This window comes from Sitophilus oryzae, unplaced genomic scaffold (assembly GCF_002938485.1).
Source record: "Sitophilus oryzae breed Bouriz unplaced genomic scaffold, Soryzae_2.0 scaffold_179_pilon_pilon, whole genome shotgun sequence".
In the NCBI taxonomy this organism is placed as follows: Eukaryota; Metazoa; Arthropoda; class Insecta; order Coleoptera; family Curculionidae; genus Sitophilus; species Sitophilus oryzae.
Window position 1 is genome coordinate 3,303,663 of NW_022146501.1, and position 15,421 is coordinate 3,319,083.

At 31.9% G+C, this 15,421-nt stretch overlaps 1 protein-coding gene across 1 annotated transcript in view; it reads left to right on the forward strand.

Moving 5' to 3' along the window:
- Positions 1-15,421, forward strand: part of LOC115882842 — a 142,410-nt gene that overhangs the window by 73,384 nt on the left and 53,605 nt on the right. The window contains exon 5 of the mRNA XM_030901091.1: positions 9,584-9,638. Within this exon, the coding sequence (XP_030756951.1) occupies positions 9,584-9,638 (55 nt within the window). The remainder of the gene's footprint in view (positions 1-9,583; positions 9,639-15,421) is intronic.

Sequence of the window (15,421 nt, forward strand, 5' to 3'; positions counted from 1 at the left end):
AACCATCTGCCTTTGAATATCAAGTCGCTTTCATTCTCTCCCGCATTTTGCAAAGCTCTGAAATCATACTTACTGGAGAGAGCCCTATATGCGGTAAACGACTTTTTTGTTGATGTTTAATTATGAAAAATTTTGAATTTTAATATTTTAATCATCTCACACACTGGTCAAAGGTCAAGTATTTAATATTTTATAACTCTTAAAATTATATCTATTTACTGCTTACTGTTCTGCAATTGTCCATGTATGTTTTTTTTGTAAATATATATCCTGCAAATTCTTCAATTTAATAGCTGTTAATATGCGCACATACTTAGTGCACACAATTTTTTTTCTAGTTTATTGGTTTATGATTTTTTTTTATTTAAAATATTTTTCAAACTAATATTTTTTGCAATTTCAAACTCGTGCATTTAATTCAATTCTATCGCGCATCTTTTGACACCTGTAACATATTACCTCCATTCCATTTTTCCTCCAATTGATAACTCCGTAGATACGGGAAATGAGGAGCATAATGCAAATTCGATACGTGTGAGAATATCTAAAGAATAAATCACTAGAAGGGTGATTTATAGACCCAATCATAACTTTCCCCAGAAGAAAATAAGATAGGATACAAAACAGAATTCAATTTCTTCGAGTGGAGACGATAAAATAATTCTAGACAGAAATTTATAGGCGCATATTCGTGACGATGAAGAATTGTTGAAAAAACATTGCCAAAATTATAATGAAAGAAGCGATAGCCTCTAAAAGAAAAAGAAAAGAAGCTTTTTTAATACAATCTAATAAAAATAAATGTATTGCTCATGCATCTGTATATGTAAGTAATGTATGGCAATCGCTTCTTTGATTTTAAAGAACATAACATAAATAAACATAACATACGTAAAAATGAAGAATAATCTTTCTTTATTCTTTGTATTTTTTTGCTTCCGACGCGACGAGGGAAAGAGATAAACTTTCCGAAACGTTAAGCATTTTTTTGTTCGTTAGGTGAAATTGTTTATCAGTAAACCTAAGTGCTGACAATTCTGTTGGATTGCGTCTTTTTTTACATAAAAAAGATCTCTTGGTAAAAATCGCTACGAGTTATGACTCTCGAGATATTTGGAATTGAAATTATCAATACCTGTCATTATTGACATAAATTAAACATGTTTACTAAATAGTTATTAGACTGAAATCATAAATTTGAAATCTTCTTGTGTTAAAAGTTCAAAAGAAACTGTTTAATCATCATTTTTTCGCAGAATAACTTATGATTAATTTAAAAAAATAAAAATTTATTATTTCAGTGCTTATTTTTTGTCAATAATGACATGTATTGACTATTTCCATTCTAAATATCTTGAGAACTGTTGCAAGAGACATTTTTTGCATAAAAAGTCATGGAAATGTATATTTTTTTAGTCAGTGGTTTTATACAGGTACGGTCGAAAAGTTATTACTCTTCAAAACAGTTAAAAAACATGTAGGTAGCGCCTCCTACAAATAGGAGTAATTTTGACATCAAAATCAAATTTCTCGTGTCACAAAACTCCCAGATACCGATTTTCATCCTAATATTGACGTTACTTCAGAAATTATTTGGAAAAAATCGAAATAAAAATGAAACTTCTACACCCTGTATCTCCGAAACTAAGCATTTTAGGACATACATTTATACGAACTTTTTTACTTATTTTGATCTGTAGAATATGCCGCCGAAGTTTCCGGAATACAGTTCGGACCACCCTGTGTACTTGCAGCTAAACTTGATATAAAAAAACACCATTCTTAATAATAGTAACTAATAATGATTAGAAGAAAAAATAAATATAATTAAAAAAAAACAATTAATAGAGTTTTTTTTCAACGTTATAACCTATTTTATAACATCTTATAAAAATAGCCTTGATTTTTCCTGCAGATACCTTGAAATTAAATAAATATATTATATCTTTTAATCCTTAAATCCTTTCTGAAATATATCAATACCTAAATAAAAATATCGTTTTATTACAAACAACATAAATAATTGTCAAAACCCAAATCAAAAATGACGAAAATAGTACTGTTTTTTAACCTTTGTAAATATCAATATCAATCTATTCAATTTTATAATCGCCCCCCGTAGCATAGTCGTCAAGTAATATCGTTGGGACTGTCAGGCCAGTTGATGCTTTAATTTGGTCGACTGTGCGGCTATTGCGACACCGTTGCTGACGAGCTTGAAAGAAAACTCGAAATTTGGCCCTCATATACGAACATAAACATTTCCAATGTTAAAAATTTCAATGTTGCAGTTTGAAAAATTTACTAAGGTAATTAATGGACAAACTTAATTTCCAGTAGTCTTTTGAGTTTTATTTTCATTTCTGCTCAGGTTCTTGTTCTTGTTAAAACTCTTTTCCGGAATGTTGCTTGGAGGTGTTCAGTACTGGTACTTGGGTTACCTTCTAAAATTTGACAAATTTTTACAAAAATTTACAATTTTTTTCTCGATAGCTAAAGTCGTCATTAATAATGTTAAGAGGTTTTTGCGCTAGTGCAAAAAATTTGACTTTTGATACAGTAGATAGTGTAAAAATAGCTACTTTTTGCACGATTGTAGAAAAAATTATTAGCCCACCATACCGAGTATGATAGGCTATTAAGTTCGGCAAAAAAATCGTTTTTTTAATTTCACTCAAAATGAGTTATTTGGGTCATAAAGACCTAATTTTCCTTTGGGTTCATAAAGTTTGGGTTCATAAAGACCTAAATACAAAATATTTTCATGGTGTCTGGTGTCTGTCTGTCCGTCTGTCACACGATAACTCAAAAACCGATTTTAACCAAATTTGGCACAAAAATACTGTGGCACCCGAGAATCTGGCCATTAGTATTTGGTGGGGGTGGGGGGTTGGCAAGGGGGTATGGGAGGGGGTTAAAAATTTTAAAAAAATCGTAACTCCAAATTTACAGTAGCTAGCGAAACGCGGTTTTCAATTTAAGATTAGGAATAATATTTGCAACAAAATTTGTAATAACATCAAAACCGGTCAAAGTCGCAGTTTTTGAGATAAAAAAAAATCAAAAAATTCCTTTACTTTAACTAAAAGAATTTTTCTGCCTACCAACTTTTTATTAACATATTTTAGTATGGGCTGCTGTACGTGCCTCCCGGCGTCAATTTCTTTTCACTATTTCTTATTAACAATTGGGTCAAACATATAGGTATACGTCAAAACATATTTGTCATCTACTCAAGCCATTTACTATTTCCTAGAGTCATTTCTGTTGTTTTGTTTTTTTTTCGTCCAAATCTCGTTCCATGGGGCCACAAAAATCACTCAAGATTAAAAAATGGCGTAAGCGGTTGCTGTGTCCGCAACAAAACTCATAAATCTTAGTGACAAATAACTTCAAAATAAAGTAATTTATATAAAAAACAGTTTTTTTTTATCTCAAAAAGCTCTCAGACAAGTCATACATTTATTTGATATGTTCCAAATCAATGTGATGGATTCAGCTCCTCTGCCTTTAAACGAATAGAGAATTTATCTATAAACCAAAACTTTTTATTTCTATATAAAAAATAAATCTTTGAAATAATAGTAGATACATTTTTACAATTTTTTTTTTATCTAGGTACATATGTATGGATTTATAAATAAACTATGTACTCCAAATAATAAAAAATAGAACAGTGTACTTTTTAGGTCAATATTCCTTGTTCGTGCCAAGTTGCCAGCATAAAAATATATTTTTAGGGATCAAATTTACATGTATTAATATTCATAGGGTGTCTGATATGGCCAATAAAATTGATATTTTTGGCTTGTTATTTTTTTCTAAAAAGAAAATCGATACTTTATGTAATTATGAAGCAAAACGATGATGTTAATATGGTTTTATTTATTTAATGTTTTTAATATGTAACATAGAATTTTTTTGTTAATAATTCGTACAGTTTTACAAAACAGATCTATGAAGTAGATGACTGAAAATTTGATGTGAGACATTCAACTTTAAAATCAAGACATTTAAAGCAATATTCGTATTAAACTTATTAAAAAAAACAGAGAATCACAAAAAATTCTGACAAACTCATTTCGAAATGATGACATTACCTTTATGTCAAGAATGTTTATGTTTTGAACGCAATATAATGTAGTTTTATTTTGACAACATTATTTACTCGTGGAACTTTCGTTGCGAAAAATAATAACACAATACTTAGGGCAAAATAAGGGCGGTATATCTGTTAAGTATACCGCCAAACGGCGGTATATCTGTTTAATATACCGCAAATCGGCGGAATATCTGTTTAGTATACCGCCAAATGGCGGTATGTATGTTTAGTATACCGCCAATCGGCGGTATATCTGTTAAGTATACCGCTAATCGGCGGTATATCTGTTCAATATACCGCCAATCGGCGGAATATCTGTTTAGTGTACCGCCAAACGGCGGTATATCTGTTTAGTATACCGCCAATCGGCGGTATATCTTTTTAATATATCGCCAATCGGTGGTATATCTGCTCAGTATACCGCCAACTGGCGGTATTTTTTATATATTTAGCAACAACCGCAAAAATTTGCCTCGTTGTTCGGCGGTATTTATGTTAATAATATGTAAAACCGTTTAATGGCTTCTTTTGTGAATTGTCTATACCGCCAGCTGTAATTTAACCAGTTTGAAAAATCTAAAGTAATGGAGCTAAAAAAGAAAACAGGCAAACGACAATCCTCGTGCCAACACTCCCATTTACTTAACAATTCCCTTTCGAACGTGTGACAATTCCCATTTGCCACCCGCATGCCGAAAGGTGTTCAGCCCAGAGCCGTACAACAACACCTCTTGTTTATTAATGATACGTACGTAGTACACGAAAATCCCCGTACAATAGACCCAATTTTTGGCTGGAAATAATGGTTTGCTCGGGCCTACAGACACAGCACGCGCGCGGCAACGGAATTATTTTCACTTTACTGGAAGTGGGATTAAGTGAGGCGAGTATAAACGCGGACGTACGAGGTAAATTGGTCTCTTTGTCGTGTCGAGGGTGTATTGTTGTTGTTAATTTGATGGACGGGCGATCGGCAATGTCCGAAAGGGGTATTTTTCAAGTAATACGTTGGAAATATCTGTATTTACACGAACGAGTTTATAGTGGAGTGCTTTAAGCCCTTATGGGATACAAACCTCGGAATTCATTTACTGTGAACGAATTTTTATAAGACTTTTTGCATTGTATTATTAATAAGATATATTACAAAGTTTACCTATGTAACTTCGTTTCACTTTATTTAGTATTTAAATAAACACACATAAATACAAGATGACTCCGTGTTCCGAAAAAGCTCTGTATCAGGATTCCTATTTGAGATTTTCACTCCAAACCTTTTACAAAATATGTGTTTAATGGTAGTTCATATTTAAAAAATATTTTTATAGATATACAGGGTGAGTCAAATATATTTTTACACTTAAGTTTTAGTTTTTGAAATGAAATGCTTTATATTTGTTTAGTTCAGTGAATTTGCTATAAAATTTCTGTTCCAAAAATACCTTAATACCGTAGAGTATACTGAGTGGTTTTTGAATTACGACCACGTCCATGAGGAAGTGGAATCTAGACGTCCAGGAACCTTCGCATGAGAACTTCTAATCTTGGCGATCGACTTATTGTAAGTTTATCGCTAAGAAAACGTTTGCCAGCTTTTCAAATGTATAATGAATTGCATCTGAGGAACGTACATATTTACTAACGGACTATAAGAAGAAGACTAAATGAAGCAAATCTTATGTCAAGAAGGCCTGCTTCGGGACCAGAACTTACTAGATCTGTTGACTAGAACCAAAAGCAAAGGCATGGTCTTAATGTAAAAATTACGAAAAAATGTTAGTGTCTTCTTCAAAAACGAATATCTCCAACAAAAATAAGGCTAATGAGATGAACCAAAAAACAAACTGTCGAGAAAGGATGTATATAGATGATAAAATTATTTTTAAATTACTTGCTGTTTTAACATATTCCACAGGGCGCTTCAAACTTTTACCAAAATATCAACATTTTGTTTTCCCTCGTATAATTAACAGATGGGGAGTTTCATTTTTAATTTAGAAAAAATTAAAAAGTCAAATAATTTGGCTACATACTGCTTAAAGAAACATCAAAATTGGCCCACTAGAACAAAATATACTAAACTTTAAATTACATCAAAGTTTTAAGGTTGTCAATTTTTCGTTTCAAGCTTAGTCAAATTTTTAGGGTGGCGGAATTTTGTGCCGGGGAATTTATAAATTTTCAAGTCTATGGTCCCGCGTAAACTTTTGTTCGACAACTTTTTAACATTCACTGTATATGTATGCCGATAAGATATATCGAAGCTCTTCTGTGTTTAATAATAAAAATAGATGCAGAGCTTTTTGCTGTTTAAAATTCTGTTTATGCTTTATAGCCTGCTTGTATATTCTAAAACTTCTATCGGGTTCATTTTTATTCGAGACAACATGCCCAAGTAATGACATAGAAAATTTGTAAGGGGATCTTGAAAATATTGACAGAAAATGCATCAATATTATAGCGCAACCCCTAATTTAGCATATAATGCAATATCATAAATAAAGCTGCTGTGTAATTTTTCTCTATGATCATATAGCAGGTCTAAAATACAGTTTTAAGTGCAAATTGTTAAATAAATTCTAGATTTTTGATTCTTAAATAATAATGGAGAGAATCTCCATTTTTGTTTACTAATCTCATCCGATCATCAACACCGGTGTCGGTGTCGTCACCGGAACACCGGATAGCTCATATTTCGCCACCGGTGTCAGCCCAGCACCGGTGTTACAACGGTGTACCGGTGTTTGGAACAGGCCTAGGTAGATATGCCAATGCGACAATGATTAGAATGGTCATTGACGAAAACAGTACTGGGATAATTATTGTCAGTTCAGTGGCTTGGAGCACCCTGAAAAGGGAGGGATATACCCCCCAGGAGAGATAGTTAAGTTTTTATTTATATTATTTTAAATATTATTACTTACTTCGTTTTAAAACCCATTATTGTATGTCTCCAACCAGAAGATTTATTAGTAATAAACCTTGTTATTTTCCTGAATTGCATTAAATTTGCTTTAAAGGATTCACAACCGAGTCCGGTATAAACGTTTTAGTCGAGGATAACCATCAAATTTTACGAAGCGACTGCAAGAAATGAATTGCGTGGCTTGCAAACATTAGTCGTGCTATTTGTTTTGGTAATGAAGTAAAAGTCACCCCATTTGGGTTAGGTGAAAAAATAGTTAAAGAGGCGTGTGTCTGGTTTTTATCGATTTCTCTTTGGGTCAAGTAATTAGTTAAATTACTTTTATGTTGCCTAGCAAGATTTGTGAATTTATTATAAAATTTAATTTTAAAATATCATCATCATCGTCATTTTCAGCTTATTCGACCAATCCCTCTTTTTGTAATTAGACCCAGTGTTGTCTATTGTTGGTTATGCTGCCCAAGTTATCCTTGCTGTCATGGTATCATCTCAGGTTTGGTCTTCTTCTAGGTCTCTTAATTCCTCGTAGATACCATGCTGTAATTTTTGAGGTCATCTGTTTTTCGTCTCTTTCCTAGGCGTCCTGCCCATTGCCATTTGAGGGATTTGATTCTATGGATGACATCTATTGCCTAGGCCTTTTGTAGTATCCACTCTATTCTTTTACGGTTTTTCTTGGTTATTCCCAGCATATTTCGTTCCATTGAGCGTTATGCGACCTGCAGTTTCTTTATAATGCCCGATTTAAGTGTCTAGGTTTCGCATGCATAGGTCATGACTGGTAGTACACATTGGTCGAATGTTTTCTTCTTTAGATAAAGTGGTTTTCCAGATTTGAATATGATTGAGTTTCCTCCATAAGTATTCCATGATCTGCTAGATTACCGAGAAATATACATGCTGTCCCAGAAATCAGTGCAAGACAATCACCTCCCGATCGCCACGCCAATATGGCGATCGGAGGGAAAAGAACTATTATCGACCAAAATGGATCTCCAAAGATTTTGACAATCCAGAAATGACATCAGAAAACGGAAGTTAGCGGCGTTGCCGTACTGACCAAATAAACAGGTATTTTGGGGAAAATATTAGAAAGATAAATTGAAAAGAAACTGTCAACACTGCGTAGCTCACCCGCTGCTGTTAATTATAAAGACATATCTAAATATTATAATTAATTAAGAGAAATTTATAATCAATTAATAAAAAGGGAAAGGGCTATTATCAAAAAGGTAGCAAGTTAAAAAAACATGCTACAGTATTTTAACTGGAAGTATAGTTAAACCCCATAAACACGCCTATGAGGTTTTTTTCGCGAAAAAAAATTTGAAAATTCGGAATTTTTTAAAAAATTTTTGGAAATATTTTTAGTTAAAAAACATAATTTCTTGATAATATGGCAACATAGGCAGTAGATTAAATTTACAAGAAAGAAAATCCAGAAAAGATCCAGTGGTTCTCAAAATTTTAGCAAAAAATCATTTTTTTTGGAAATTTTCAAAACAGAATAACTCCGTTATTTTGGACTTATTTGAAAAATGATAAAGAGAAAATATATATCTTTTATCGAAATTTACCACCCCTTAAAATACTTGCACTTATTTCTGGGACACCCTGTATAGGTTACGTCTAAACAATTTTGTAAGAAGTTTCAAAGAAAAAAATAAGTTTCTAGGAGGAAGAAAAAGTATTAATTGACTCAAAACTAAATAATTAATTATATATGAAAACTAGATAAATATTTATAATACAAACAGTCCCCATACCATCAGTTAAAAAAGACAAAAAATATCATCTCGATGACTAAAAATTGGTATACTTACGACTTACGAGTAAACAATTAACAACTTTTTAAAATACACTTTTTTAAAAATTCCATATTTTAACCATTTATTACTTAATTTTCTTTAAGTCGTACTGTATTTTTTATTTAATTGCTGTATAATTTTGCAATGCTACGCTAATAAACGTAGTACAAATATCCTGTTAAATATTTTATTGTAGCTATAAATTTTACTCCTTCGGCGCTTGATTTTAATCAGGCTTGACCTTTTTAGTATGAATAAGTAGTGGGACGACTGAGTTAACGATAAAGCTGTATACGCAATGCTGCTTTTGCCTTGTTTTCAGTATGTTTTACAAATGAGATCAAATTTTTGTTCTTGAGAAAATGATAAAAATGTATAAGTAAGAAATATATGAGTTCTTTTTTGTAGCATGAAAAATACTAAGTTCAGTATATTACAGAAATTCTACTGCAATGCACCAAAAATAAAAATATAAAAATTATGTTTCCGATCCATAAAAAAAGACTTATTATAAGCAGAGCTGCAACAAATCAGTTTTAAAAAGACCAAAGTCTTAAGTCATTTGTAACTATATAGCACACTTTTGTTATTATTGTTCTTTTCATTACTCTACGCTTTTCGTTACTGCGAATACCGAACCTTTTTGTGTATGCTGCGGCTGTGTTTTGTATTCGACAATTTGCGACAGATGTCGCCATTTCGAGGACCTTTTGAATTTTAACGAAAGCGTGTTTTTTCTTGTTTCAGAACGAGCGAGTTCCTCGGGTGCATGTCTTTTGAAGTCAAGGATGCTTTCAGTAAGGTAAGTTGTGTAGCCTTAGTTAAATTAATGCTTATTTTAATTTTAAAGTCTTTTAAGGTGCATGTACACCGAACGCGCAGAATGTTTAAACGTACGTCGAATGCACACAAACGAAAATTTTTGCTGTTTTATAGTTGTCGATTTTTGAAAGAAATCAGTACATGTATATTCTTTCGTATATGTTTCATTTTATGGAAAGCACTGTTCATTAAAATGTTGTATACTGTGTTATAGGGCTTGTTTTTCTCTACAATTTCCTGTTTCACAATGTACCGTTTGTGTCGGGGAAGGGATCATAATTTCATAGTTGTCTATTTTCGAAAGAAATCAGTACATGTATATAATTTCGTATATTTTTCATTTTATTGATTTTATGGAAAGCACTGTTCATTAAAATGTTTTATCCTTTGTTATAGGGCTTGTTTCTCTCTACAATTTCCTGTCTCACAATGTACCGTTTGTGTCCGGGAAGGGTTCATAGTTTCATAGTTATCGATTTTCGAAAGAAATCAGTACATATATATTATTTCGTATATTTTTCATTTTATCCTTTTTATGGAAAGCGCTGTTCATTAAAATGTTGTATCCTATGTTATACGGCTTGTTTCTCTCTACAATTTTCTGTCCCACAATGTACCGTTTGTGTCGGGGAAGCGATCATAGTTTCATAGTTGTCTATTTTCGAAAGAAATCAGTACATGTATATAATTTCGTATATTTTTCATTTTATTGATTTTATGGAAAGTACTGTTCATTAAAATGTTTTATCCTATGTTATAGGGCTTGTTTCTCTCCACAATTTTCTGTCTCACAATGTACCGTTTGTGTCCGGGAAGGGTTCATAGTTTTATAGTTGTCGATTTTCGAAAGAAATCAGTACATATATATTATTTCGTATATTTTTCATTTTATCCATTTTATGGGAAACACTGTTCATTAAAATGTTGTATCCTATGTTATACGGCTTGTTTCTTTCTACAATTTTCTGTCCCACAATGTACCGTTTGTGTCGGGGAAGCGATCATAGTTTCATAGTTGTCTATTTTCGAAAGAAATCAGTACATGTATATAATTTCGTATATTTTTCATTTTATTGATTTTATGGAAAGCACTGTTCATTAAAATGTTTTATCCTATGTTATAGGGCTTGTTTCTCTCTACAATCTTCTGTCTCACAATGTACCGTTTGTGTCGGGAAAGGGATCATAATTTCATAGTTGTCTATTTTCGAAAGAAATCAGTACATGTATATTATTTCGTATATTTTTCATTTTATTGATTTTATGGAAAGCACTGTTTATTAAAATATTGTATCCTATGTTATAGGGCTCGTTTCTCTCTACAATTTCCTGTTTCACAATGTATCGTTTGTGTCCGGGAAGGGTTCATAGTTTTATAGTTGTCGATTTTCGAAAGAAATCAGTAGGTACATATATATTATTTCGTATATTTTTCATTTTATTCATTTTATGGAAAGCACTGTTCATTAAAATGATGTATCCTATGTTATAGGGCTTGTTTCTCTCTACAATTTCCTGTTTCACAATGTATCGTTTGTGTCTGGGAAGGGTTCATAGTTTTATAGTTGTCGATTTTCGAAAGAAATCAGTACATATATATTATTTCATATATTTTTCATTTTATTCATTTTATGGAAAGCACTGTTCATTAAAATGTTGTGTCCTATGTTATAGGGCTTGTTTCTCTCTACAATTTCCTGTTTCACAATGTACCGTTTGTGTCCGGGAAGGGTTCATAGTTTCATAGTTGTCGATTTTCGAAAGAAATCAGTACATGTATATAATTTCGTATATTTTTCATTTTCTTGATTTTATGGAAAGCACTGTTCATTAAAATGTTGTATCCTATGTTATAGGGCTTGTTTCTCTCTACAATTTTCTGTCTCACAATGTACCGTTTGTGTCCGGGAAGGGTTCATAGTTTCATAGTTGTCGATTTTCGAAATAAAATCAGTACATGTATATTATTTCGTATATTTTTTTATACCTACTTTTTTATACATTGCTATATCATCGTAAACTCTTAAGCATAGTTGTGTTTTCACTACACTGAACTTTCACACATACTTTTTTTCTTCAATAAAGACGATTATTATTATTATTATTATTATTATTATGTATTCATAAATGAAATCGTCCTCGTAAATCGGCAATAAAAACTATAAACCTTTCCATCTACCAACTGGGTTGTTAACTGTTGGTGAAACTTTTTTGTCGAATAAAATTGGGCCTTATTTTAATTAACAGTTAATCTCCGGCCAATTACGTCAGTCGTCAGCCATTCAAAGATGGCGAAATAGATTGGAAAAAGCGGTCGTTGTATATTTGACGAAACGTTCAATTTCCTGCATGAGGAAAATCGCCCGGAAGGCAAGCCTAATTTCCGTCTGGGGTTTCCAGGAAAACCGGCTTTTTTTGTTCCAGCAAAGATGTTACTTAAACGAGCTAAAATATCCCCTTTATAGTTTTAGACAAGATACACTGTGTAATAACATATCTTTTGATACGATTAATGGATTTTTAACAAATGTGTGTGTAACAAAACCAGTGACGTAGTAAATTTTCATTTTCCTATTAATTAAAATTAATATAAAGAGTGGTCCGAACTGTATTCCGGAAACTTCGTCAGCATATTCTGCAGATAAAAATAAGTAAAAAAGTTCGTATAAATATATATCCCAAAACGCTTAGCTTCGCAGATACAGGGTGAAGAAGTTTCATTTTTATTTCGATTTTTTCCAAATAATTTTTGAAGTAACGTCAACATTTCGATGAAAATTGGTATCTAGGAGTTTTTGACATGAGAAATGCGATTTTGATGTCAATATGACTCCTATTTGTAGATGGCGCAACCTACATAGTTTTTAACTGGTTTGAAGTATAATAAGTTTGCGTCCGTACCTGTATAAAACCATAGAGTAAAAAATATACATTTACGACGTTTTTTACGTAAAAAAGGCCTCTTGGTAACAATCGCTGCCGATTAATGGTTCTCGAGATATTTGTAATCGAAATTATCAATACCTGTCATCATTGACATAAATTAAACATGTTGACTAAATAGTTATTAGACTGAAATCATAAATTTGAAATGGTTTTGTGCTAAAAGTTCAACAGAAACTGTTTTATCATCAATTTTTGGCTGAAAAATTTATGACTAATTTAAAGAAATAAACATTTCCCAAATTTATTATTTCAGTCAAATAACTATCTACTCAACGTGTTTATTTTTTGTCAATAATGACTTGTATTGACTATTTCCATTCTAAATATCTTGACAACGGTTTTTTTTACCAAGAGACATTTTTTACGTAACAAATCAGGGAAATGTATGTTTTTTTACTCAGTAGTCTTATACAGGTACGGACAAAAAGTTATTACTCTTCAAAACAGTATGGACCACCCTGTATATACTGTAGTTGCAAAAATCCAAAAACCGTGAAACTATCATTATAATAAATTTAATTTATTTCTGTAATTTTTTTCGTAAACCTAACTATATACCTAAGAACTTCCTCTATAGTTTTATAATGTTGTTCCTACAGAATACCCTATACTCTTTTATGTCTCACTCACATTATATCAGATGCCAGCGCCACGTGTGCATAAATTCGAAACTTTAAAATTTATATAGGGACGTTTGCACGGGGATACACTGAAAATACCGCAGTCTCTATTCAGGAAAAGTTTTTCAATCTCCACCAAAAACATATCTCAAGTCTCGAGCTCGTTGCCAAAAGCAAATATTTCTTTATTAGAGTAGAAAGCTCAGTTACGCGTTCTAACGTATTTTGTATTTATTTACTGGAGATACATTAAACGAATAAAAATCTAAAAACATTTTTTTTTAATTTGTAAAATTTGCTGATAAATAATTTTCCAAATTGTACGAATTATCTTATATTTGGTCGCAGTAACAAAAATTATTCTTATTACTATATTAAATTTTAAAGAAAATTTTCGATGCACGTACAAGATTGTGATGGATTATGAGGTGAATCTTAATGTAAAATTAGGAAACAATTATATCATATTTAAAGATTTTTACGTTTTATTTTTAATTTAATAATTAATGTTTTAGTAATTAATTTATTTATTAATAGTAGTCACTAACACTCGCAGTAACAATATTTAAATTTTAGGCAGCAGCTACTCGCTCCAAATCGACATAAGTAGAAATAACTTTGAAAGTGGTATCTCAGATTAGGTATCCTATAAGTATACAGATAAAAATCTTGTCCCTAATTCGTGGTACGAAAATTGTTTTTTATGACGATGTGCAAACGAGTCAAATTTTCTGTGCGCAAAAATAAACTCGCGTAAAATAACAATAAACAGCGTAATAGAGAGATATCGCTAAACCGAATAGCGTGCATGGATGTTAATAAGGCCAGGTGTTATTTCCTTTACGTGAGGCGGTATTAACTCTCTTCATTTATAGTTATCGGATCGGAAAGAATTTTGATCGCGTCGCGTCCGCTATTTAAACTTAACCTAACTTTGAATTTGAAACTTTGAAATTGTTTTGTTTACTAGGTATTTTAAAACTAAAGGGCTAAAGTGCTTATTTCCAGGGCTTTATTGTTCAACGTCTGCCAGTGGGTTTAGGGCAACAAGCAACAAATTCTCTTAGAAGGGCTAAGTCGTCATCTGCTGTAAACCTAAGACTCTTTATAGGTTCATTAGTATTGGAAGAGGTGAAATCCATATTTTGGGTCATATTTATTTAATTAAAGCTAATCCCAGCTACTTAAATATCAAATTACCTAATAAAACTAAAGCAAAAATTCAAAACAATTCAAACATAACCTAAAATAAAAGATCTCGCCGGCCGGCTCCGGTTGTCAAATACCCGCACATGCCCATTTAAGCAATTTTTAAACGTTATCAGAGGTTATTTAGAAAGAGCGCTTGATGTAATTGATCCGCAAATTACGTGAGGCTGTAACGTTATTAGCGGGTGTTGCGTTGAAAATTGACTCGCGCATATCGTAACCATGATAAGTTACGCGTAAATATTGGATGACGCTATTCGGTTTTCCGATATCTCTCTAATAACTGTGCCGGTCAGGCGCTGTGCACAATTTTAGAGGCCATAAGTGGGCGTGCTATGTGCGCAAACTAGTCACCTAACTAGTGCCCGATTCCGAAAATTGGAACCACGAAAAACAAAAAACAAAAAACAAAGATTATAATCTCTATAATCTGTGGTGGTATAATGTGCTTACCAATCAAACTTACTTCTCTGACTGCAGTCGAGCGTAATAAAGGACCTTTATTGTCACGTTCTCGTTCAAAATAGTTTATCAGGAAAGCTACAAGCTCTTTGCTTCAACTGTTTAAATGCTTCGGCATGTTTTCGACACACAATTTCAAGAAATTCAATAAAAAATCTCGAAAATTTAGTTCTTAAAAGAACTGTTTGTGCTTAAAAGTGCAATTTTTAGAAAAAAGACTACGAAAATCGGCAAAAAATGAGAATTACTCCCAAAGATTCAACAACAACACGGTATTATACAAAATAATGACTGACATTATGATAATTGTCAAATAATAAACGACAACGTTGCTGATCGCGGCGCAATGTAACCAACATGGCGATAAAAAAATCGTTTTAAACTAATTTATGCAGCTTTAATCTAAATAAAGTATCTGTTACAATCATTTGCTCTATGAAGTAAAATAAAGAGCGGTTCGATATCTTAAATTATACAACAAATTTAAACATTTTGCGTCGAGTTTATAGGTTTTAGTGTCAATTTC